This window comes from Mus musculus, chromosome 13 (genome assembly GCF_000001635.26).
Source record: "Mus musculus strain C57BL/6J chromosome 13, GRCm38.p6 C57BL/6J".
Lineage (NCBI taxonomy): Eukaryota > Metazoa > Chordata > Mammalia > Rodentia > Muridae > Mus > Mus musculus.
Genome location: NC_000079.6, coordinates 19341875 through 19367343, shown reverse-complemented (window position 1 = coordinate 19367343; position 25469 = coordinate 19341875). Strand labels below are relative to the sequence as shown.

Below are 25469 nucleotides of genomic sequence, written 5' to 3'. Positions count from 1 at the left end.
GCTTCTGTAGAAAACAGCTTGGTATTCCCAACAAAATTCAGTGTAGAATTATGATATCACTCAAGCCTTGGCTGTCTGGCTGTCTATCCAAGAGAAAAGAAAACAAACTTGAGACACAGTGAGCCCCTGAAATCCTAGCAGCATTGTGTACGGTAGCTATCAACAGGTGACAGAGTGTGACACATGCACCCAGGGGAACATATTAGAGCCTTAAAAAGGAGCTAGATCTTGACCCATGACCATCTGTGAACCTTGGACAGAATGCGGGAGATAAAAAAAGACCCATGTAAAAAGTAACCATTGCAGGACTTTGTGTGAGGTCAGATCCCAAGAGTCAGTAGAAGAGTGGGGGTGTGTAGATGTTAATGTTTTCACAATAATGTGGACCTTAGAGCCTCTGCATGGAACACTTCAAAGTGGTTAAATGTTATAGTGGGTGAGGAAGAAAAAGATGTCTAAAATACTTGATTTTATTTGCATTTATTTTCATACAGTATATCAAATATTTTAAGTTGTTTGGACTTTACAGGTACCAGGCAAGTAAGGGGGCACTGGGGCTCATTCACATCTTAAAACCACTCTGAGCTTTTTGTACCAAGAGAGAAACAAAGTCAGGCACAGAGCAGAAGTACACTAGCATCACACAGTAAGTGCTGGTTCTCGGGCACACTGCTGGCTCCAGTGTGAGAGTCTGCTCACAGCTGCTGCTTACAGCTTCCTGTGTCTGTGGAAGTACCAGAGTGGCCGGGTCAGCTCTCTGCCCAACACCTTCAGTGACATGGCCCAGGTCACCTCTGTTGGCCTTCCTCCCTCGCTGTCCCACCTCTTACCCTGTCTTCTTTTCCCTTCTTAGTCTCCAGAAAACCTGGGCTCCAAGGCCCTCAAGCCATTGTGCATTTTATTGCTTCTGTTCTGAACATTGTAGCTCTAGCTAAAGCTCCAAGAGCCTCCATCCAGTCTTCTCCACAGCCACCCTCCTGCTGTCTTGGTTAGGGTACTCCTAGACTTCTAGGTCCTGTTCTGCAGCCCTGTCATCCTGCCCCATATGTAGCAGTTATTTGGTCTGTTTCTACCTCTGGGATGTAAGGTGAATTAGAGGCTACATTGTAGTCCCAGCATTAGATAGAGGAAAGGGCTGTGAAGGTGCAGCCCTGTGCAGTGAGTGGTCTTGCACTGGAGGAACTTAAGGCTGCTTACATTGTGGATTGTTGATGTGGGGTCCAGAACAGCACGACATGGACAATCCCACGTACATGTTAGTGTCGGTCTGAAACCTATAAAAAGTACAGTTTGAAGTGAAGCGCTTTGCTACTTAACATCGTGTGACTATTTGATTCAGATATTTTATGTCATAGGGCTCGTTTCAAAAAATGGAACTTATAGTCTAATTCAAAATGTAACTGTTAGCTTATACAATTTCTCATTATCAATTTGTCTTCTTAACAAGGAGCTCAGCTCAGCAGGCTAATAACTGGTTCTTCTCTGTCAAGCTTCCCAGGACCCGCAAGGGCCTTTAGTCTGTGATGTCTGCCACCACCTAGTGGTCCTCTGGAGAACTACCACTGGGTTATGAAGCCAGAGAGAACAGAGACAATTCTGTAGGTAGCGTTCCTGTAGGCACTGCTTTATTTACACAAGATACGCATCAGTATTGGTAAACACAGGTGGATTCTCAAAGAGCTTGCTTTCCTGTGTTACATTTGTGTTACCTGAATGTTCAATTTGGAAAAAAATGAAACTATTACAGAAGGTAATGTGCTTAAAACTGGCAAGCCATTTTCTCACACAGACTCTCATAATGCTGAGAGGGAGGGAGCAATGCTGCCTGCCTGCAGAGACTGGTGCTGTCAGAAGACTGGGGGCTGCCTTGCTTGCCTTGTGACCCGGCACCCAAACTAATGCCTGACTCATGGTAGATTTCTGTCTGCGGGAACGGTGGGTTAAGTAGAGAAGGAGATTCTAGGACGTGAACCTAGAAATGTTATCTTCTTCTCATAGGAAGGAACAGCTCGGCATTTAGAATGGGAATACAGAAATCATCACAGCCCAGTGGAGGTGCGGCTGGAACTAGAGCCCGCTTTGTTCCCAAAGCTTCCAGTTGCAGAGAAGGAAGGCCTGGGCTACCCATGTGGCTGCAGTGACGATGCTGACTGAGCAGAAATGAACTAAGTGGCATGCTTAGGTGGGGCAGTTCTTTACCCCCACTGGGAGTCTGGTTTGAAATGCAGGCTAGTTTGGGACTGAAGATGTGTAGTATTGAGTGCAGCACTTGTCTGGCCTCGGTTTGATCCCGGGCCAGTGGACAGGTGGATGAATAGATGAGTACCTCAAACTGTATAATACTAACTTATTGTGGGCAAGTCAAAATAAAGGTGCTAAGATTCCAAGAGCTGTCATGCCCCTGCTTTGCCTCATTCCTTCATCCCTCAGAAGGGTTCTCAATTAGGTGGTCACCCTTTGTGTAGAGAATATTTAAAGCATTAAAAACCCATTCCCGGGGTTATTAATTAATGTATGTTTTAAGCTCTATGAAAGTATATAAATTTACATACTACAAATAAATACATCTATTGTGAATGATAGTTAAATGAACTAGTTTTACCCCATCAAGCTTTCCAGGGTGACAATTCATCTGTGATGTCTACCACCTAGTGGTCATTTGGGGAATTGCCACTGAGTTTTGGCTAGTTTTTTAGGTTGTCTTATAACAGTAAACTGTTCGCGCATGGTTGCACTTAGCCCCTGTGCCTGTACAGTCATGCTGAGGTCACTATTGCTGTGCTTCCTATCGTGATGCCGTGTCCCCTGGACATACACTAGTAACAGTCATGCCATGTGGTTTCTGCATTCAGCTGCTCTTTCTGCAGGCATCAGTGCCTGTTTTTGCACAGTGTGACGCTGCACCACTTGTCAGTCGCTGGCACTTTGGACTGCAATTTGGGCTGTTAATAAGTAATTGAGCCAGGAACAGCCACTTACGTGTTTGAACATTTATTAACTTTCATGAGTGGAAGCTGCTCATCGAAGCCCTCTCCTCCGCACATACTTCAGGCCGTGAATGTTGGCTTTATCCTTACAAGTCCTTGCTGTTGTACACGTCTGCTTTTGGTAGGCTAACAGAACTACAGAGGTGCTCGCTGTCTTTAACTTACAAGTCTCTACATGCTGACATCTCTTCCACATCCCCGCTCCACATCTCTTAGGTCTTTTCACTTTATATTTACTTCACATTTCAATTAAGTTCTGTAATAATTCCACACATTTTTTTTTTTTAAAGATTTATTTATTATATGTAAGTACACTGTAGCTGTCTTCAGACACTCCAGAAGAGGGAGTCAGATCTCATTACGGGTGGTTGTGAGCCACCATGTGGTTGCTGGGATTTGAACTCTGGACCTTCGGAAGAGCAGTCGGGTGCTCTTACCCACTGAGCCATCTCACCAGCCCCTCCACACATTTATATAACACAGTCTGATCACACTCCACCCCACCCCTCCCACTCTAGTGAACCCCTTCTCCTCTCTGCAGAGCCCCCTCATTCTCATGCCTTCTCGTTTGGTTTGTTATCTACTGGATTTAACCAGAGTCCTGTGAGCATAGGTGACACTGTTGACTGGAGCCTGGGGAACCCACCAATGACTGCACTACCCCTCCCCCAAGGCCCACCAGATTCAGTAACCCCCGCCCCCCGGGGAGAAGCAGGGCCCCCATGACCACTCAAACCTCATTCATGATTAGTTATTGATCTTCCCAGTCTTGTGTAGGCAGCTACAGCTTTTGCAAGTTTATTATTGACTATCCAGATCATGCCCATCAGATAGTGAGTGGTTGGCACCGTCTTCCCTGTCGCGGTCCTGCGTGGTCTCTGAGCCTTGGAGGAGATGCAGATACCCTCGTTAGGACTGAGCACAACACTCATACTCTCAGCACTCCAGCAGCTAGGAGATTCTGCAGTTACCTCAGTCAGTCTTCGAAGCCCACTTCAGGTGGTGCCTGCCTGTGGGCTTCTTGGGTGTTGTGTCTTAATGTCAATTAAGCGTAGCTTATGAGTCTAGTCTGATGATGATAGTTATTAGCAGTCATAGCTAAGATCTCTCAACCTTCACTCTGGGTCATAAAGAAATTTGCCTGTGGATTTTATCTAGAAGTTTCGATCAAAATTAGGGTATTTTTGGTTGGATGGTTTTGCATTTTTTAGGATTATGCTATATTTTAATTACTTTTCATATATAAAAGAAACACAAGACTACATGCACATTCTTTTGATGTCAGCTATCTCTGTCCATTTGTCTATGAAACAGTTATCAAAACAGTGACTCCCCCACTGACCCACTTGACATTTGCTGAGAGTGCCAAGCCAGTGGTTTCTCCGACTCCCTTTGGATTGCAGTTAGCATAATCTTTTCCTTCTTTGTAAAAACGTCACTTATTTTACTTATTTACTTATTTATTTATTTATTTTACTTACTTTCCTGCAGTCCTTTCTTAGGGTCTGATGCAGGCCTTTACAGCTCTAGGTTCTTCTAGACCTTGCTTTACTGGTACGCGTGTATTCTGACCTGCTGTAGTGTTTCCTGATGATTATCAGCAGGTTGGTGATGTGGCCCTCTGCGGAGATCTGTATTCACATTTCTTCAGCTGTTAGGTATATGGGTTAATGGCTCTCAACAGCCCCAGGAACATTTGGCTAGTATCCTTCAAATGTCTTCCGGATCCCCAACCTCCCCATGCACATTTCCGTTTCCTTGGCATGAGGTGGCCAGCATCTGTCTCTGCACAGTGCCCTCTGCTGTGCAGTCTGCATGCTATCAGTCACTCCCTAGTGAGCGAGCTCTTTCTGCTGCCCGGCTTGCCTTCCAGATCCCCTCACAGCCACTCCTGACTGCTCTCCCACTCCAGGACTTGTGTTTCAGTCTCTGCGCATTCATGTTACCCCATCTTGACAATCTCTGTCTATCTTTTTCCTCTTGCCTGTCTTTACTTTTTAAATTGATTGTATCCTTTGAGTGTATTTATTATTACTGCTTTAGTGATTTCCTGGTTAAATATAGTACTTGCAGGCACACAGATGGTTGGTTTTTGACTCTCCTTTTATCTCTCTCAGGATGATCATTAGCCCATTGTGTTATATTCCTTTAAATAATGTGTCCTATAATTTCTGCTACATTTTGTTGAATGTGAAGCAGTTCTGAATTTTTTTCTCTCAAAAAGGCACTGTTTACTTAGTAAACTAACCACAAAGTACACTGCATATAGACCAAAGCTACTTCTCTTTTCTGTTGTTGGTGCTCCTCCTCCTCCTCCTCCTCTTCTTCTTCTTCTCCTTCTCCTTCTCCTTCTCCTCTTTCTCCTTCTTCTTCTCCTTCTTCTCCTTCTCCTCCTCTTCCTCCTCTTCTTCCTCTTCCTCCTCTTGCTCCTCTCCCTCCTCCTTCTTCTCCTCCTTCTTCTCCTTCTCCTTCTTTTTCTTCTTCTCAAAAAACTTGATTTTTAAACTTTACTAAGTTTTAAGAAAGTTTGTATTCCCAGAAGACTTCCTGTATGTGTGGAAATCCTCCCCCAACCCCAGGTCCCTGTGCACATTCCCAGCACATCTGCCTGCAGCTTCCTGTCCTCTTTTAACTTAGCTAATCCACTAAGTGCAATCAGTGCTGCATGGATGTTGCAGGGTGGAGTAATCCATCAGGGCTTGGACAGCCCACCAGTGGCCACCCCCTAAAAGAAAAGCTGCCAAAGCTCCTTAACCAGGATGGGCCCTTAGGTGCCCTCCACCTTCCACACTGGGATGTTAACCTCCTTGATCTTGGGCAGCTATGTAACCACAGCTGCTCTGTGTTCATGTGTTTGAAACGTCATGCCCAGTGGACAGAATTTTGTAGCATTCCTCCACATCCTCTGGCTCTTTCATTCTTTTTTTTTCTTTATTTTTTCATGTTTCAATGAAGCTTTATTTATAAACAAAAGTGATAGGTCAGATTTGGCCTGGGGGCCACAATTATAAGCAATTATTATGTTAGAGGGAACCCTGGATAATAATCACATCTGCAACATGAAACAGAAGCTGCTGGCCAGACACACAGCATAAAGAAGTAGGCAGAACAAAAAATTAATGCAGATGACTGAAAAGAAACTTGATTTTTCCATTTTGGCTACCTCTGCTTCTGTCCACTTATAATTTGCTTAGAAAGGGGAAACCGACGGAAACCCTCTCCAGTAACAACAGTGAGATTAACTGCAGGATCCCGTGAAGCGGTGTTGGCTACCGTGACATTTCTGGAACAACTTTGGCTCTTTCATTCTTGCTTTGCCTTTTAAGCCTCACTTCCCAGAAGTCTCTGAACTCTGCCATGCTTAGTGGCATGCAGTGACAGAAGTCATGGTCAAGCTCCAGACTAAGGCCTCTCTCCTCTGCCACATGGCAAATGGAACTTTGTGTAAAGACCCAAGACAGAAATGACCAGCCATTCATGCCAGTCGGCCAGCCGGTACACACTGAACCTCAGAGCAGCGGGAATGCTCAGCCTGGACAGTCTGCTGAGACACTCTTCTTGAAAGGACGTAGTGAGCCCACCAGAGTCTCCATCCAATTCAGCAGCAGTGTGGTGGGATGGAAGAGAAGCCTGCGCACTCTTTGCTTACCTAGCGACCCCACATTCCCTTGGCATGGTTAAAGTTTGTGCAGTTAACACACGGGGCACAACCTGAAGACTCCGCCATCCCTTCCCTGTGCTTGTTCTCGGCTTTATAAGACAAGTGTGCACTGGGGAGCACATTGTCCCCCCGTCTCTGCAGCCCATGAGGTGGCCATCCGTGTCTTGTCTTCTCACTCTCCTGAAATCCTTCCCTGACCGTGACAATGCTGTATACTTACACTAAAATGTGCAACGATGACCTGCCCATCAAACAGGGGAGTTTTCTTCTAGTTGTGTGTGTGTATAAAATTTCACAACATGGTGCCTGTACTTGCTATAGTAAAAGCAAGATTCTGTTTATGAAGTTATGAGTTAAAAATTAGTTTCCTTCTTTTTTGTGGACATTTTGAAAATTTCAAAGATATGTAAGGGTTATTATGTTATATGATTATTTTCTATTATTTCTCTATATACATACACACACACACACACACTCTCTCACACACATGTGCATATATATATTTGGGTTTTTAATTTTGTCATATGTAAGCTTAGACTGTGCAAACTTTTTATTTAACTATTTGGTTTGAATTTGCTTTTGCAATAATTTCCATGTTACTATAAATTATATATAAATTAATTTTAAGTGAGTGCAAGTTATTTCACAGAAATTTAACTCAAAGAATATAACTCAGACTGGTAGTTTAGCTCTGATTTCTGATCTTTAGAGGAAAAGTCCTGATAATAATTAGTATTTTTTTGTTTAGTAAGGATACAAAGGAAGGAATTTCAGAACTAGACAGCTTGCTCAATTGTAGTAAAACCTAAAGCTGGAAATCTCTCCAGAGAGCTGGTCCCTGGGGCACCTGACCACCTGGCAGCACCTTCCTTTAGCATTGGGAATCATTACTGTGGGGCTGGAGAGGTGGCTCAGTGGTTAAACGCACTGACGGCTCTTCCAGAGGTCCTGAGTTCAATTCTCAGCAACCATATGGTGGCTCACAACCATCTGTAATGGGATCTGATGCCCTCTTCTGGTGTGTCTGAAGAGAGCAATGGTGTACTCAGATACATAAACTAAATCAATCTTGAAAAAAAAAAGGAATCATTACTATGCCTAGTTCAACCTGTGCCATGGTTTCAAAAACATCTAGATTAAATATAGTGTATACTTAAGAATATATACACAGTGGGGCTAGAGAGATGCTTCAGTGGCTAAGAACATTGGCATTCCAGATTATTGGATTCAATTCCCAGCACCCATATAAGAGCTCACTATCGTCCGTATCTCCAGTCTGGAGACCTATGTTCAAGAATGTATGTATTTCACAGTCGTATGCAGACAGAACACATATACATATATTTAAAAAGCTTAAAACACACCAACAAGGCTTAACAAGGAGGGAGCTGAAGTCTAGGAAGCGATAATTGTTGTTATGTGAATGCCTTTGACTAGTGAGTGAGTGAGTCCGTTCACCAGCCTAGTCCAAGGTAGACGCGGTGTTTGAATTCTCTCCTGCAGAGTCCAAGGTCACTTTAAATGAGTCTAGTAATCTGTTTCTTTTTGATATCTACATTATACTTTACGTCTGCATTTCAGTGAAGACGTTTGCAGCATTAACTCAATAAGACCCTGGCGTTTCTTTTCTTTTCTGCCTCATAGGATCTGAAGAAGAAGCTGAGGAAAAACAGGAGAGTGAGAAACCGCTTTTGGAACTATGAGTTCTGCTCTGTGAAGTGAGTGTTCATAAATGAAATTGTATCAACAAAGTGTTGAAGTGTGTCATGTAGTGTGCAGCCAGCCAGAGCCAGATTTATCCTGCTTGTGTGTATATGTAACAACAATTAAGATTAAGGCCTTCATATTGTATATGGGTTATAAATATGTGGCTTAAAAGATTCCTCAGAAACCCACATTTCTAAGAAAATAAGACTTAACTTAGCCAGACTATCAGTGCCAGCTGTTGGCTTAATTTCAAACACCCTCCAAGGTGCCTTCAGGTCAGCGGCCCTGTGAGGGATGGGATGGGATTGATGGCACCTCCCTGTTACACTTGTGGTGGCACAGCATAAAGTGGGGAGCTGAGCTCAGACCCACCCAGGTGTCCCCCAGGGACGTGTGCAGCTCCCCACAGGAGCCTCTCATAGGAAAACTGTGAGCTCGAGCATGGAGGACGCCGGTGAGTGTCTTCACAGGACAGGTAAGTCACTGAACATCCAGAGACAGTAGCAAGCAGAGGGGCAGCAGTGCTTCTGGGGAAGAGGCTATCAGACTGGCTCACCAAGCAAGGCAAGGCTGATAGGCCGCTGGCCCAGCCACTGCCACAGCAGATGAGCCCTGTGTCTGTGACACTGTCAGCACACAGCCCAGCCCAGCACAGCAGCTGGACACACAAGAGACAAAACTGTCAGCATGAAATTACCAGTGTTTATGTTAAAGCCTTTGAAGTAAAGCCGTGTGTTGTCCTGCCAGTGTCCTTCATGTGTCTCTGTCACAGCCTGCCCGCAGTACCGTGAGGAAACTGACAGGCAGCACAGAACTTGGCTCTGGCCACTGCTCACTGTTTCTTCACTCTTTCTCTAAGTGTGAAGAACCTCACTGCGAGTCATCCAAGGAAGACAGCTGAAGTGGTGGCTCTGCTTGCTGCTGGATGCTGAGGAGCTAGTGAGTTTATTTATGGTGATACCTCATGGACATCGCTCCACCTCCACTCAAACCATCCCTGCCTGCGGCCACTGGGTCATGCTGTGCTCCTTCCTCTAGTCTGTGAGTTTCGGTCTGACCTGATAATGAATAACTCGGTCTTGTGCTGCATCTGAATCAAAAGACTGCTTAATATATTGAAATAACAATTTTGTAGTAAGTGAGAGATACCTTTTTGTTTCAATTCTCAGAATGTATTTTTTTTTTTTGGTTTCATGTCTCAGATTTCTTTTGTATTTCTTTTTTAACTCCTTACATTTCACTTGTGTTTTTAAACTCATGCACATGTGCTCTTTATACAGTTTTAAAATAATAAATCCAACGTATCAAAATGATGATTGTGTGTTGTCTGTATTATATGTTTGTCCAGGAGTGGTGGGTTATAAAAGGAAGAGGGTGTGGCCTGGGTGCATAGAAACTCTTGGCCTGTGTTTTGTATGACTCTCTTGGGACTTCTTGTTCTGCGCTAGGGTCTGATGTGCTGCACACAAACAACCTGCAAAGGCTGTGGCTGCTTTTGCTCCGCCTTTTCCTGCACGTTTACTTCCTTAGGATTAATATGAACTAATTTACGTCATCGGCTGTTTGTCCAGACATTTTTTCCAAATTCAATTTCGGCTTCCCAGAAGGGCAGACTGTGAGGCTGCATCATTGGCTGGGTCATGCTAGGAAGGTTAACTGCATGCATGCAGGAGCAATGCTTCAGGCTTGGGTGGAAGCGGGCCCTGTGCAGATCCAGTCCTGCATAGGCACTGTTTCAAGAGTATGCCCACTTGAGCAGTGCCACAAGGAGTCTGGCAGGGAGACTGGGTGCAACAAAGAAGGGCTACTTATAGTAAGGGAGACTAGAGGGAACTCTCTAGGTCTGCTCTTGGGGCAGGACCTCAGGAACTTGATGGAACAATTTCAGGAATAATTGCCTGTGTCAAGAGTGGAGCAGTATGTACTTGAAGCCTAGTTGGATGTCAGTGCTGAGAAACAGTGCCAGCCTGAGCCAGCAGATGCAGCCAGACCTCTCAGGAAGACTGCAGCCATGTGTAGTTGACGGGTCACAGACACAGGTGCACATCATATGTGTGCAATTGTGAAATCAGACACTGCGTCCTAGGGAGATGATCTCAGAGGCAGTCAGGACGAAAGAGCCCTGGGGTGTGGGTGTCGACTCTGCACCCAGCCTGTCCTCTGACCTCTCATTACTGACTGCATGATGGTATCCTAGAGTTAGTGTTACTGTGGTGCCTCCGGGATCAGCCCAGATGAGAGTTTCAGTGCATTGGATTGGCTTCCATTGCTTTGCTCATAAAGCACATTACTGTGGCCCGCATCGCCATCAGCTGGAGTCACAATGCACATTTAGCACCCTCTTTGTACTCTGAGAAAACAAGTTAAAAGTGTCAGCATCTGATGCCAGCTGAAGCAGCTGAGCACCGAGGGTCCACCCCAGGAGTCCTGCTGTCCGCAGTGTGACTCTGCAGTTTGAAGCCACCACACAGCATGAAGCTAATTTTTTTTTTCCTACTAGCCGTGACCTTTTGAAGCAGAGCAGAGCTGGCTGCGGTTTAACTGCTCTTATTTTCTCTTCTAATACCCTAGCTACCCTTTGTGTCGCCCCAGTCAGTAGTGGTGGGTTTGACTTTGAGCATTTTCCAGGAAGCAACCACATTGACCAAACAGATAAACGAAAGATGCCTGAGAAAATAAAGCCACCAACCATAGCAACGCCATCCTGCACACCTCCGGTGTCCCCTCCTCTCCTGCAACTGACACTCTGTACTGCTGAGGCTTGGGAGCCCAGGTGGGCTCTGGAAGGAGGCTGCTGAGATGTCTGACCACAGGAGATGCTGCCTGCATCCTGGCTGGTCACGGCCTCACAAAGCTCTTGCTGCTGCTTGTCCGTTCTGTGTCTGTACTTGGCACTGCAGAAAGAGTTCCATGTCTGCAAAGCTGGGCCTGGAACTTGGATGGAAAACATTGCATCAACTCAGGACCATCAAGGAGTTATCTCCGAGTCTTGTTCATGAGTTGTTCCAAAATGGCGCTCTGCTTCCTTTCCAGAGAACCTGTTATTTAGACGGAGGCTGATTATAAACAGCCTTTCCAGTGTTAAAGTTAGATATTATTGATTCAAATGTGGTTCTGACTTGGTAAGTGTCCATTAGAAAAGGTGTGTCACAAACACTGGCCTCTCATCCAGCTACTGCATGTAGAACATTTGGCTTATTATCTCTGCTTACAGAAATGCACTAAGAGGTGCCATGTTTCCTGGTATTGCTGCACAGTAGAAAATGGGGAAAGAACATGAATAGACACATGTAAAGAGACATGTAAACAGGTGTCAAACTGATGAGATGTTTATTTTCTAAAAAAAAAATAAATTGATGCCACCCTGAGATCCTGTTTTATACTTGGAAGGTTAGCATAGCACTGAAGTTTGTCAGGCCTCTCCCAGGTGTTCACATACACCTGGGCTGCAGAGCCAAGTCGGGCTCTCTGCAGGGGCATTTGGCATATCAGTATCACTAGAGATCATGAGTAAGGTATTAGTCAGTGACTGTACATATGAGCAAGCATATGTAGATATGCATATAGAGGCAAGCCCAAGTGTTGGCTTTCAGGCACTGTCCACTCTCAGTGACCTTGAACTCACCAAATAAGCTAGGCTCACTGGCCAGTGATCACCGAGTATATGCATATTAGCCTCATTAATTAAAATGTTTATCACCATTCCCGAATTCTTATGAGGGCTTTAGGGATTGATTTGAGAGTTCATCATAAGACATATTTTTGTTTTGCAAAATTTATGTAATTGCAAAATAAAAAAATAAAAGTGCTTGTACCTAAGTACTGGAGAAAACTCTGAGGTGTGTTGTCTAGAAGTTTTCTCTTTGGTTTATAATTGAGTCATGGAGTTTCTAAACTAGTTGTATTTATAGTTGAGAAGTATTTGAAGGACTCTGCTTGCCTGTGCACCGTGGATGTGTAAGAATACCTGAAAAGCTTGCCAGCCAAATTCTCCCCGCTATTGAGGGGCTTGGGGCACACTCAGTTTCTTCTCAAAGGCCTGCCTTGGGGGTAAGACTCTGGATAATTGTAGTTGAGACCTTTTGAAGTTTTGGAAAAAGGCTACTGTTCAGACAGGACTTTCTGCATGTGAGATTGTGCAAATCTTTGTTTTCTATGAGTGCCTTTGAGTGCAGACTTCTGATCCCAAATTCATTTTATCCCAACCTGTGGTATGTAGCACAACAGCCTTGGTGGGCAGGAAGTCGGGGTGGAAGTCGGCCTGGCATACACAATCTATAACAGGTTGGTTTCTAGCTCTGTAATTTTAACAACATCATAAAGCCAGGAGATGGAAGGGAGATGGAGCATTCTCTCAATCATTTTTAGCCTGATGAGGAAGGTTTTCCTGAGGAATACCTTTTTCTGCTCCATAGTCAAATGATTAACACAAGAGCTGGGCTGGTGAGCCCAGGCAGCCTGGGTTCAAATTCTTGCTCTACTTCTTAGTTGCATAGTTCTGGGAAGGTTTCTTACTCATCTAGGCCTCGGTTTCCCAACCTATAGAAAGTCAATTAGCCTTGTCTCATTGTGTATGAATGAGATATAAATTAAGGTTCCACATACCATGATCAATGTTCTTCATTAGGCTTTCTGCAATTGAATTTGCAGGTGCATAGAAACTGGAATATGTTCTCTACAACGTAGTTAAATTTCATCACGAGACTAAATCATACACGTAACGTAATGTCTATTTCACATAGCTGGGAGAAAAAAATGAATGCTCTCAAAGATTGAAAAATATTTAAGGAAAAGTTGTTTACAATGACTTGAAGTTTTTATAGTATAGATATTCATCAAGCGTGGGATTCTATAATTACATACATGTTATGGATCACTGTGGGAGGGAAAAGAGTAGGAGGCCAACTCTCTCCAACTCTTAAAATGGCTTTGGAGTGTGATTTCTGGTCCAGGGTCCTCCCATCAAAGCTCACAGCTTCCCTGTATGTATCAATTTTGGTGAAGAAGCCTTGGATGTAGAAGGATGCACAACTGCCTTCCTCCTCAGAAATGTATTGAGTCTTCCATATGGCACGTCTGAGGACTTCCAGCGTGGAAGAGCTAGCTGTCAGAATGTTGTTCCCATCCTGAGAGCATTAATAGTGGCCCCATGGTACCTGCAGCCCATAGCCCACTTCACTAGTGCTCTCCCAGAAAGAGCCAGGGCATGGTAGCTACTCCCAGATGGAGGCAGAGTCTCTGCTGACGGCGGGGGGTGGGGGGGGGACTGCTGTGATTCCAGAGTAGAGCAGAGTCTTTCCCGAAGAAGAAAGTCTGAGAATGGATGAATAGTAGGTGACCTGGCGTATATGTAAGGAAAGCAGAATGCAAGCCCTTCAGGAAACTCTTGGGATGATTCAAGCCAGTTGTTTTATTTTTCTAATTGAGAGTGACTTAAGGAAGGCACATAATACTTGCATAATTTATCTATGTCTATGAAACAAATGCACCGACAAGCCTCATTTCAAATTATGACTGTTAATTGAAAATCAGTGAGTGTAAATGTTCTATAGAATAGAGTTATACTCACATCAGTGTACTCAGAGAATTGTAATTTGCCTGGCACGCTAGTAGAAGCTAAACCTGTGCCTTTGTGTGAGGGCTGGGTGTGCTATCCAATATTTCTAAGGTAAAGCCTGGAACATAGCCTGAGGCTCTCAAGGACTGGCCAGCACAGAACTTTATTAACCCATGTAATGTGCACAGCTCCAATGGACACATCATTCTTTCTTTTACAGGAGCAAACTAGTTCAGTATTTGGCCTCACACAGACTCTAGATTCTGGATCCAGGGTTGAAACCTAGGTCCTCAGGTCTACAGTCCATGTATTAATCTCCATTGGCTTTCCTCTCTGGGGTTTGCGTAGCTTTCCTGGGAACAATGTGAGGATTGGGAAGCATGGTACTGTGAAACATGCACAGATCACATAGCACACATCCTGTTTCCATGGGAACGACTTAAACCCGATGACCTAGTTTCCCCCTGAGAAAGCAGTCCCATTGGCTCCTGTACTTGGCTGCATCTCCTAGGACCCACTGCTCCAGAATATTTTCCCATCCATCATCTCAGATTTAGGATTATAGTTTTGGACCTTGTTACCAACAGATATAACATGTCCTAGGTCCCTTGTCATGTTTCTTTGCACCTTGAACCTTCAATCACTGTCACAAATAAAAACACATATCACACCAAAAGTAGTCTGGATTTTATTACTGTATTTTGTAAAGCAAAGCACAATATCCAAGTTCAAATAAAGTTATTTAGGGCATATGAAGTGGAGGCTCTGGGGGAATTATCTGGTTCTAGGGTATGAAATGGGGTGCCTAGGAGCAGCAGTTTGTGTGCATTGGGCCTGTGATGCTGGGATCTGCTAGAGGGGCTGAGAGAGGATGGGTTAGGATGGCTGGATGCTTGGAAGCTACGGTCTGTTGAAGAGTAAAGTTGATCAGTTTCCACTCTGCTGTGAGAACTATAGTAATGATACAAAAATCATGCATATGTGTCCTCGAGGAGGTCAAAGACAGCAATCAAGCCCCGCTAGACCCTCAGCAGATATTGAGATGCAGGAAGGATGAAGATAGCAGGACTCTCCTGTTTCACCATCCATTATGAACGTTGATCATCACAGGACATGGCTGCTCTTCTGAATAGACAGAATACAACGAAGGCCAAGTGGACCATGCTCTTGAAGAACAGGATGAGGTAGGTGTAGAATGCATAGGTGGTGGTGACCTGAAGCTGCAACATATCTAAAGGAATCCTGGAGTTAGTGTCATCTGCTCTTTTGTCAAAACAGCACACATAGTCAACCTTTTTTTTTTTTTTTTTCTGGTGACCTACATTGAGGGACAACTCACCACTGACCACTCTTAGCAGAAGGAGCAAGAGGACTCATCTTAGAAGTCAAATTAACAACAACATTTGATAAGTTCATTTGTAATCTTCCTACTACTGAAAAGAGAATTTGCATTCGGGATAGATGCATCCATTTGAAGGTTAAGTGGGGTATAAGTTTAGAAATTTTCATTCTGGCATATCTAAATAGTAACATAATATCCATCACGTACAAAGCAAATTCTAAATAATATTCTGATATCTTTGCACATAAAATGTTTCCCTTTTTCACAAATTCATAGCTTTTTGTAGAAGAAGATTTTTCATTTCTATTTGCAATCAAACAGTGGGCACAGAAAAAAAAGAGTTTGCCTAATATGTATTGAGTAACCCACAGCATAAGTCTACAGAAGTGACTGTAAAGAAATGTTACCTAATTTCTTTATATATTTCCAAGTAAAAATAACAGCGCAGACATAAAAAAAAATAAAAGCACAAATACAACATAGAACATCTGAAGCACTGTAGAAGCCTGTAGTGCTCCTCCAGGAGACATGGACTATGGAAACCCAGTGCTAGCACAGTGGGATTAATAGGACACTGTAGAAGCAAGCACTAAAGAAAAGCCTGAGGCACCCTGTCAATCCAGGTTTCCCAAGACACTCGCCTGTCTCTCTCAAGGCTCTCACTAGTATATAATGGCTAATTGGACTTTGATAAGAAATATTTGCTGTTGTCAATTAATGTAGTGATGGAATTGGAGAGCCACAAAAATAGCTACTTAATGAGTCAAGGCCATGATTGTTTCTGGCATAAAGATAAGAGATCTCAAGTAATGAAATTTTTAACTCTGTCCTTGGTCAGGTCCATTCCTCATGTGGTACATCAGATTCTGAGTTCATGGCCCTGAGGAGATGGAAGAGCAGTTAGCCCTAGAATAGATGTATGAGTTTCATTTTGGTGTGTATATCAGGGGGAAGGAGCAGAAACTAGTACTCACTCTGATGACTAAACATGGTGAGTATGCTGGGTATCTGACACCGTGGCACTCTCATGAGTAACTGGGAATTTAGGTAATCATTCTCCATTGCCAGGTGAAGCACACTCTGCTGACAGAATGGACGTCACTCTTGCATATATGTACAGAAGGATCACTAGGAAGACTGGACCACTAGGCAGATACAGTGTGAAACCCATGTTCTTCCCCATTCATATAGCAATGCACAGAAGACAATACCTTATTCTGTGACTTAGGGGGAAAATGCAAAACTGCGAGGACATCAGTTGCTGTTTGATGATCTGAGTTGTACCCCAGATCTGAATGTGTGACATGTACAGAGGACTTAATATTAGCTCACTAGCCACATCTAAACAATGGAGGAAACAATTACAGTGTATGAGAGGAGTCACAAGAGAGACAGATACACAAGATACACACACAGAACCCAGCTCAAGGGCCTTTTGTCTAAAATGGACTCTGTAGGTATTAGGAAATGTGATTAGTAGGGGGAAAAAGTAGTAAAAAATCTGGAGCCCCTAGTCAAAATCGTATCGCACAAAGACAAATTGTTGATATGACTAGGAAACGATGGGTTTAAGATATAGTGTCACTCAGTCTAAACTGCAGTTCCAGCCATTATGGCCTTTCTTTAAAGCAGAGAAATTCAAACTTATGATGATTGAGATCATGTTCTCTATGACAAGATAAAGGGAAAGAGAGGAAACGACGATGACAACATACCCTTTCTTCCTTTCATGCAATCTTCCAGATCAGTAGCATTGTTAACTAGGAGAAATGAGAGCAAGTTCTACTGAGTTACACTATTTGACATTCTCTCTCCCAACCCCTCACACACACACACACACACACACACACACACACACACACAGGATGACACCAAAGGTTTTCCTCTAGCTTGCGCATGCACATATTCATGTGTGTATATGTTCATGTGTATACACACATGAATCCGAACACATACTGTCTCAGATCCCCCTGTTAACCCCATGAACACATGAAAACATGTAACAAAGACACTCTCATCGATCATAGGCTGGTCTTGAACATTTGAATCTTCTGCCATTGCCTCCCAAGTGCTCAGATTTCAGGCAGGCCTCACAGCACTTAATTTACAGCACTTACAGGCCTCACAGCACTTAATTTACAGCACTTACAGGCCTCACAGCACTTACTTGGTGCATCTTAATATTTCTTAGAAGATTGCATCTTTGTTTGTTTGTTTGTTTTGTTTTGTTTTTAGCTACCAGGGCTGAGAATTTCAGTGCAAATCTTTCTGATAATGGAAAAACACTTCTATTTTTGTTGGTAAAGTTTCAGATGGAAATTGTTTCTAATCTATGGTGACATGGAGAAAATACTGATTTACAATGCAACCCAGACTTCTGCTGCATTTAGCACTTGTTTTTGTTTGTCTTTTAACAAGAATCCAAGAACATTCAAAAGATGAGGTGATAGAAGAAAAACCCTTTTTCAAGAGGTAAAGGCAAGCATATATTCAAACTTACCATTTTCATGCCGCAAAACACTATCTCTGGGATTAACATTAATAGTTGTGAAAGCTAAAAGAAATTAAGGCACTAGTTAGTTATCCATGCACATTATTTGAAAGTATGTGTGAATTAATATATATGAAGTCTTGACACAGAGACCAGAGAAGCCATATTAAAAATTATGAGGCTCAAAACCCAAGAATAATTGATTTTTGAGACTTTATAGATAACAGTTATCATATAGTTTTACACACAAAGATACCAAAGTATATATTGTGAAGTATACATTTTTTTTACCATACCTGAAATACTATATTCCAGATTCCCTGCTTTTCTTCTGTATCTATATGTCCATGCATAAAAATTGCCAGAATGTTGCCCAAAAGATATGGTTAATGGAAAAAATTTCAGATGGGCTGATTTAAGACTTCGGACATCTCATGTTCTACCTACAGTGAATGTGTCTTACCTTAGAGTCAACAAAAGACTCATCCACCCTTGAGGGTGTCTGATTTAGGCCAATTTCTATCTAAGCAGAGAAGGCAGCCACAGCTTTCTCAATAATTCATTTCTCCAAGTTTCCTATCCCTATGCTTGGTCTCTAGAGGTCAGGTGCTTGTGGACATGCGGCTGAGTGCGTAAGAGCTGCTGTGGTCCATTCTGTGATCACTACTGCTCCAGGAACTGGGCAAATGCATCCTGGGCAGCATCATGTTTAGCTCTCCTGTACCACTAAAGGGAGTTGAATTCTAGATGTCCTAACTACAAATTAAAAGATAAACTTTAAAGAGCTTGAGTAACTCATAATGAGAGGGTCAATATTTAAAGGATTTGAAAGTGTGTGTGTGTGTTTGTGTGTGTGTGTGTGTGTGTGTGTGTGTGATTTGAAAGTGAATTTAATAGACAGGATATGTGGGAAATACTTTTGTAAATTTCATCAAACTTATAGTGAATTTATATTTTTCAACCAAAATAAAAATATTTGGCATAGGATACTTGTTTGAGAAGTTAGATATCAGTAAAGAAAAATAAGCATGACCACAAATTCATGAATTCTGACAAGTAATCTAGAGATTAAATCTTAGGAACCATGGGGTATGAAGAAGAGCTAAGTTAAAACTGGCTATAGGTCTCAAAAATGTATTCACTGAAACTATAATAGAACATTCTCAAATCAGGGAAAGATATAGATATCCAAGTACAAGACAGTCTTAAAATTCCAAATACAATCAGAAAAGAACTTCTGCATGGCCTGTTAAAGCCAAGATATGAAAACTACAATAGAAAGAACCCATGGAAAGCTGCAGAAGAAAAATACCAAGTCACAGAGGCACACATATCAGGCTTTCTGAGCTATTGAACTACAGCTATTTTTGTGTGAACATGCTGGTTATGGGCTACTGCTACAGAAGCCAACTTCTTTTGGTATAAGGCATTTCACGAACCCTTTCTAGATGAGTAACACTTTGTCCTCAAGTCCTGTATTATTATCCTCCAAATTAAAATCCTATCATATAAAGAATATATTGTTTTCTCTATAGTTACTTTTGGGGGAAAGCCAAGCCTTTGTAGGGTTTTTATTTTTTTGTTGTTTGCTTAAGTGTCTGGTTCTTTGAATCAATTTAAGGTGTAGGTTTTATTTATCAATGTTAAAAAGCAATACTAGAGTAATTTGGTATCACATATTCTCGAGTCATTAAATGGCGGGTGGGTGAATGGATGAGTGGTGGGATATTTGGGTAGATGGATGGAAGGATGAATGGATGGATTAGATTCTTCTTTGCAATCATTTAGAGCATTTCATTTACATCTCATTTGTTAATTTTCTATATTAATATGATGCCAAGGAAACAATTGATTTCTTTAAATATCACTCAGCACCCAGTCTGTTCTGCAAAATTCAGTCATTCTGTTTTTTTCTACTTAAAGCAGGGTATATCAAAAGCTCAAAAGACTAAAAAGAGGACAATACAATCTAAAACTTATCACTCTCAGTCTTCAAAGCAGATTCTGTGGGAGTAATGATGTTGGCAGCTAAAGGAAAGGAAAGGAAAGCAAACACTAGTCAGCTACCTACAACTATTATTTTACCGTATTTGTGTGTGTGTGTGTGTATGTGTGTATACACACACGCACACACACACACACATCTGTACACATGTGCATAGAGACTTAATGTCAAAAAAGACAGCCATTAAAACGTGAGCCTTGCAATTCCAGAAATGTTTGTTGCATTGTATGTAATTAATTCATATATGATGATGATTACATGTTTATTACAACTCAATGCAATTCCCAACACTGCCCTGTCGGGCCTATTTTTCTTGTGTCCTAGGTCCTAGAACACTGTCTGGAACAGAAGAGAAGATATATAACTACATGCTTAATGGAAAAATAAGAGTATCAGTTGATCTATGGCCCTGAATGTGCTTGGATTTCCTGTCACACTATAGAAAGCAAGCCTAGTCTATACAGTGAGTTCCAGGCTAGCCAGGGATACAAAGTAAGACTCTATCTAAAAAAAAAAAAAAAAAAAAAAAAAAAAGAAAATGAAAATCAACCTGCTAAGATATCAATTCTAATTATAACATCTAAAGGTGCCTGTGCAGTTATTTATAAGGATACACAGATAATCCAAGTTGTATTTCTAGTTTTCTGTATAAAACGTGAGATAAGACAGAGACAAATAAGAGTTTTAAAAAGTAAAAATAATATGGTGTTTAATTATTTTAAATGATGTTGGAAAAGCATACATTTGTTCTTTGAGTTTATTTTTATGCTACATGTATTCTCATAGAAATGTATTTCCTTCCACTAATTGACTTTATTGAAGAACAGGTTCTGTGTGCATGAAAATGGGTGTTTTAATGGGAATATAAATATGAACATGTTTGGTTTCTATCTTCAATTCTGCCTGCTGGCTCTAAAAGTCTACTTTTTGTTTTTTGAGTGACTTTATTATATAAAAGAGAAATGAAAATCACTATCAGCATATACTGAATGAGGTACAGAGACTAGGGTTACTAATAATATAATCTGTATGTATCTTAAGTCTTTCACCCAAAGGTAATGGCAGTCTTAGAGACCGAATACATGTTCTTTTATAATTATGTCATTAAGTTCTATTTCACTGTATGACTTTGAGGCTTCAACCATTAAGACAAAACATACCCCGGAGGCAGCATCAGAAACTCTTTGTTGAATCCCATTGCAGAGAATGCCCTTGATCTCTTTCCTGCCAGGAGATGCACATGGCAGATGCTTGCTTTAGAGTTCACTGTAAGCAAATTTAATAAGTGGAATGTCTCCTCAGTACAGATTCATCCCTAAGGGTTTTACTGTTCTTTTATTTTTTTCCTGACCACTAGAAAGGTCATAACATAATCAATCTAATAAAATGGTTGTTCGCTTTCTGTTTTGTGTATTTATATTGCTTCTATCTCTTTAAGCTGGAAGTAGATTATGGGGCTATCTTGTAATACTTTGCTTTGCTGTAGCAAACAACTTCTTTCATTGCTATTAATTCATTTTCTCTCAATGACAACTGTAGGTGAAAGCTGGCCACTTGACAGGCATGGCAGGCCACTGTTGAAACAAAGTATTCCAGAGGACAAAGACTTACTGAGGACATCTGATGGACAAATGGCAAAGATGTCCTCAAGTTGTGTCATTTGTATGCTTCTCCACTAGATTGAAAGGACTTGTTAACCACATGGGAGAATATGAATTGTTTTTCTCTGTCAATCTGGGGCCTTAGGAATGCTTTCAAAACAGGATGACAACATACCCACATGGTGATCTAGCTAGTGGCCCATCACCAGTCTTTGCCCACACATCCCTCTGCTTAGCTGTGTGAAAGTACCTAGAAAAGGGTACCTGAATGATGCATGATGTTAAATGACGAGGAGCAGAATACAGGCTCTCCTCTGCAGTCACAGGGACCCTAAACTATTCTCATCCTAAACTATTCACATCTCACTCATCTCACTCGGTCTGGCATACAGCTGACATAGCAATTGTCTACCCAAGTGGTTGCATTCACCAATGACAAAAAAAATATCTATTCACTATAGACAACAGGTATGTCGTGTATATATTAGCTTCATGCAAATTTAAATTATGAATGCTGTCTACCAGTGCCATGTAAAACAGAAATCAGATAACCTCAAGGCTAGCATACATCTTCTGTTGCCAAATAGACCTATTTTTGTTGTTGTTGTTGAATGTAAATATTTTGTGTGAGCACTATCTTGTCAGTTAAAAACTTTCTGTAAACAAAATTTAGTGTATCAAAATTGAATTAGGTAATTATGATAATTTTACAGGTAGAACATTTCTGAGGAAGGTGTATTGATCTTATGTCTGAGTCAAGTAGTCAGCAAAAGGGGAACAGCAGTTCAGTCACTGAGTTGCTAGATGAGTTGCTAGATGCTTTAGGGTCTGTTCCTTCATTTAATCTATGCAGGAATTCTTTAAAAATACGATATGAGTGTCATGTTTTACGTAGTGTCACTGAGGCTGAGTGAATTGAAAGCAAATATTCTGCTAGTTTTTCCCCACCTGTAACATTCTCGGGGACAGAAGAATATGGTTCTGTGATTACAGTGTTATAATTCTGAAGAAAGATTCATACTTTACTTTTATAAATACATACTATAGCAACAGGACAATTCCCTTTTACATGTGCAAAGTTGTATGTACCTTAAATTACACGTACCTTTACCTATGGGAGGAAACAGAATCTCTTGGTCAACTCCTCTTTTGTTGTTTTCGTGTTTGACAATGCAACTATGTTCTTTAGCCATTGAATCTTCAGTCACCGTCAGCCAACTAAATTTCATGTATCTGTCATTAGTTTTTATGGTGTTTCCTTCCTGGGATTCCAGAATCTTTTCACCATCCTTTTCTTTCCAATACACCCTTATGACTTCAGGAAAGAACTTTTCAAGGAGACAAAGGTAGGTCCCAGCCTTATGGAGATTTGTTTCAGCAGCAGAAGGAAGGAAAATAGTAGGCTTGGGAGAAAAGTCTGAGTCAGTGCGTTTGTCTGTAGGGAAATGTAAAAAATAAAAATAAAACTATTAGGGAGACTCGAATGTTGAATGGATTTAACATAAACTGATGCACAGTGCTCAGAAGACAAATTACGACTGTAGTACCCACTGTAGACTTCTGCCCACCATAGGTTGCAGATTCTTATTTTTGTCCCTCCTTTAAACATACACAATTGATAAAGGTTTTTCTCTCTTAGACTGACTGAATAAGTCACTCTCCCATGCATTTGCAATTCAAGTAGCCCACCCTCTACTTAGCTGAATCTCAAAGTGCCCATATGAGATATCACAACGTGGGCTGCCTGCTTTAGTGTCCATCTCCTTCCAAGTACACTACTGACCATTGACTAGACCCCTTGGCTGTGCCCATGGATCTCTGCTGCCAATCATGCATTTTCTAGTGTTTACCATTCCACAGCATCTCATTTCTGCATCTAACCAACTCTAGGTTTGTGAGCTGCATCATTTTTAAAGCTTCCCTTTCAAATGATTTGTAGTATCTTGAATTTGGTGGAAATAAGAACAAATCTACAACTTCTACTAAAAATACTCAGTCTTTATATTAATCTTACAGCGTTACCCACTAAAGATGGAGGTAATTATCTTTGTGGTACAAGCAACTATGAGTAATTTAAGAACAATAGCTGGGAAGAATCTTTGTAGCATAGTACCAAGTGAAAAACACTCAGAATCAGTGTTGTGTACCTACTCTACCCTGATTGTGGAAACATAATTAAAGTATACTCAGGCAAATGATTGAATGGAAAATTTACAGAATAATGGCCATGAGTGATGGTAGCAGGTGTTTGTGCTTATGTATGTATCTTAACACTTCTTCTATGATCAATAGGAACTTTAAAAACTATAAGAAGAAATTTTTTTTCTTAAAAGATTTTCATGTATAAATCAGCTTTTGGCCTAGCATGTAATTACACTTTTAAATATTTCTTCCCTTTTTATGAACCAGTTACAGTATTCATGTATTTGAACATTTAATAAATATATACTAAATAATACGGGCATTTTGTGATTCAGCTGAGAGGAATGATTGGCATCTAGGTGGAGTATAACATGACGTCTTACTAGGATCCATCTCCAATTAATAAATGACTTGAGTTATTTTATAAAGTAAATTCTCTTGGGTGGGGCTACTGGCATGCTATGCAAGAATGCTACCACCGATCAGCAATTCCCAACCCCAGGATGTGATTTCTTAGTGATGACCTCATAAGCTATTCCTTGCTTGGAAAATTTACTTTTAACTTGAAGATTCTCTGACAGTTTCCAGAGAATTGAATTTTAATTCTGCACTATGCACCAGAGCATGCTAACCTGTGCTTATTTCTATAGCTGTCTCTTCATGAGTATACAGGCAGCTTTGAATTATTAGCTAAGGAGTGCTATTTCGTACAGCTTACTTCTTTTAGAATCTTCAATATTTCCAACAATTTTGATACCAATACAGAAATACAAGTGAGGCATGTCACATCGTGTAGTTGCATTACAGAAGTAATCCAAGATCCAGGACTCACTGATTTAATAAACACATATTCATAATGACCCCCTTTTCTCTTGAGGGGGGGAGGAGGTAAGTTTGGCTCTACTACAGAACATTACCTTTCTGTGATGCTTCATGTAATTACACAAATTGAAAACATTAGTAATAAAGTAGTTAATGTAAGCGTCCATGTAAAGAGTCAAGCTACAGAGCAGGAAATATTGTGAACTTAAAACACTGGAAAACATTTTGAAGGCCAGATTTTATGTTAAGGAGTTTGTGCACCTGCAGTCATTATTCTACATGACAGTACACAAGCTGGTCTCTTTTCACTGAGGGGACACTGGCACTGAGAAGTTCTTTCTAATTATAGAATATACAATGGTGGCCAATGTCATGAATTACGATGTCACTGTACTTAGACATGTAATCATAATCAGGAATAGAATTTTTGCAGGTTTATGAAGAAAGAAACGTAGTGTAATTCTCCAAATGTGTAGAGAAGAAATTAATTAGATTCCACCTTGAGGGGTTCCACTTAAAAGATCTTTTACAAAAAAGTAACCTGATATAATAGTGATATTGGTGAATAGCATAAACTATCCTCACCGAGTGCTAACTGCTATCTTGTCTATGCATTTTAAACGCAGGATTTTAGTTTCCTAACTGACAAGGAAGGAAGAAATTGCTTACAATGTAGCTTTATTTCTGTATCCAGTAACTCATAACTGTGAAGTTGTATCCAGATATGGTTGATCAGAATAGTTATATTTTTCTAAAACCAAGAAAAAAATCTCAATGGTTATTCCCTCTAAGATAACAACACAACAGCTTACTTACCTGGGGGAATTACTACGAGCTTTGTCCCTTTGGCAAATATCTTGACCCATGATGTGCCTGACACATTGTTCAGCGCTTCTACAAAAACAGGAGCTCACTCTTGAGCTTCAGTATGATGAGTCATTTAAGAACTCTTATCTTAGAAAGAGACCTGGATTCCTTTGCAAAGTTTGGTATCATCCAATAGTTTGTAAGTTTCCTTCACACACTCTTCTCTTCTCCAAGGTAGTGATGACTGGAAAGCATCCACAGACAGTGGTAAAAGCTAGAGAGGGCTGGGCCACACCACAAAATCCAACTACTTTTCTAACTAACTTACCAGGAAATGATTTTTCAGA

At 41.3% G+C, this 25469-nt stretch overlaps 1 protein-coding gene, 2 gene segments (V, D, J or C) and 1 further gene, besides 1 other annotated feature; 1 reads left to right on the top strand and 3 right to left on the bottom strand.

Moving 5' to 3' along the window:
- The window catches only part of Stard3nl (STARD3 N-terminal like), a 38138-nt gene extending 28470 nt beyond the window's left edge, over positions 1-9668 (top strand). For 4 of the 6 annotated variants that reach the window (NM_024270.3, XM_030247456.1, XM_030247453.1 and 1 more), the window contains exons 8-9: positions 8293-8366; positions 9215-9668. In NM_024270.3, coding sequence (NP_077232.2) covers positions 8293-8351 — 59 coding nt within the window. In that variant the 3' untranslated portion in view covers positions 8352-8366; positions 9215-9668. Of the gene's footprint in view, positions 1-1998; positions 6437-8292; positions 8367-9214 lie in introns of those variants that run through there. The other 2 variants (XM_030247454.1, NM_001347485.1) reach the window with 2 other exon arrangements.
- Positions 10868-11173: an enhancer (gamma 4 enhancer).
- The window catches only part of Tcrg (T cell receptor gamma chain), a 178435-nt gene continuing 163833 nt past the window's right edge, over positions 10868-25469 (bottom strand).
- Trgc4 (T cell receptor gamma, constant 4) lies at positions 15001-22786 on the bottom strand. The segment is given in 4 exon segments: positions 15001-15143; positions 16970-17014; positions 17755-17808; positions 22457-22786. Coding segments are annotated over 4 exon segments (572 nt in total).
- On the bottom strand, positions 25132-25192 carry Trgj4 (T cell receptor gamma joining 4). The segment is given in 1 exon segment: positions 25132-25192. A coding segment is annotated over 1 exon segment (61 nt).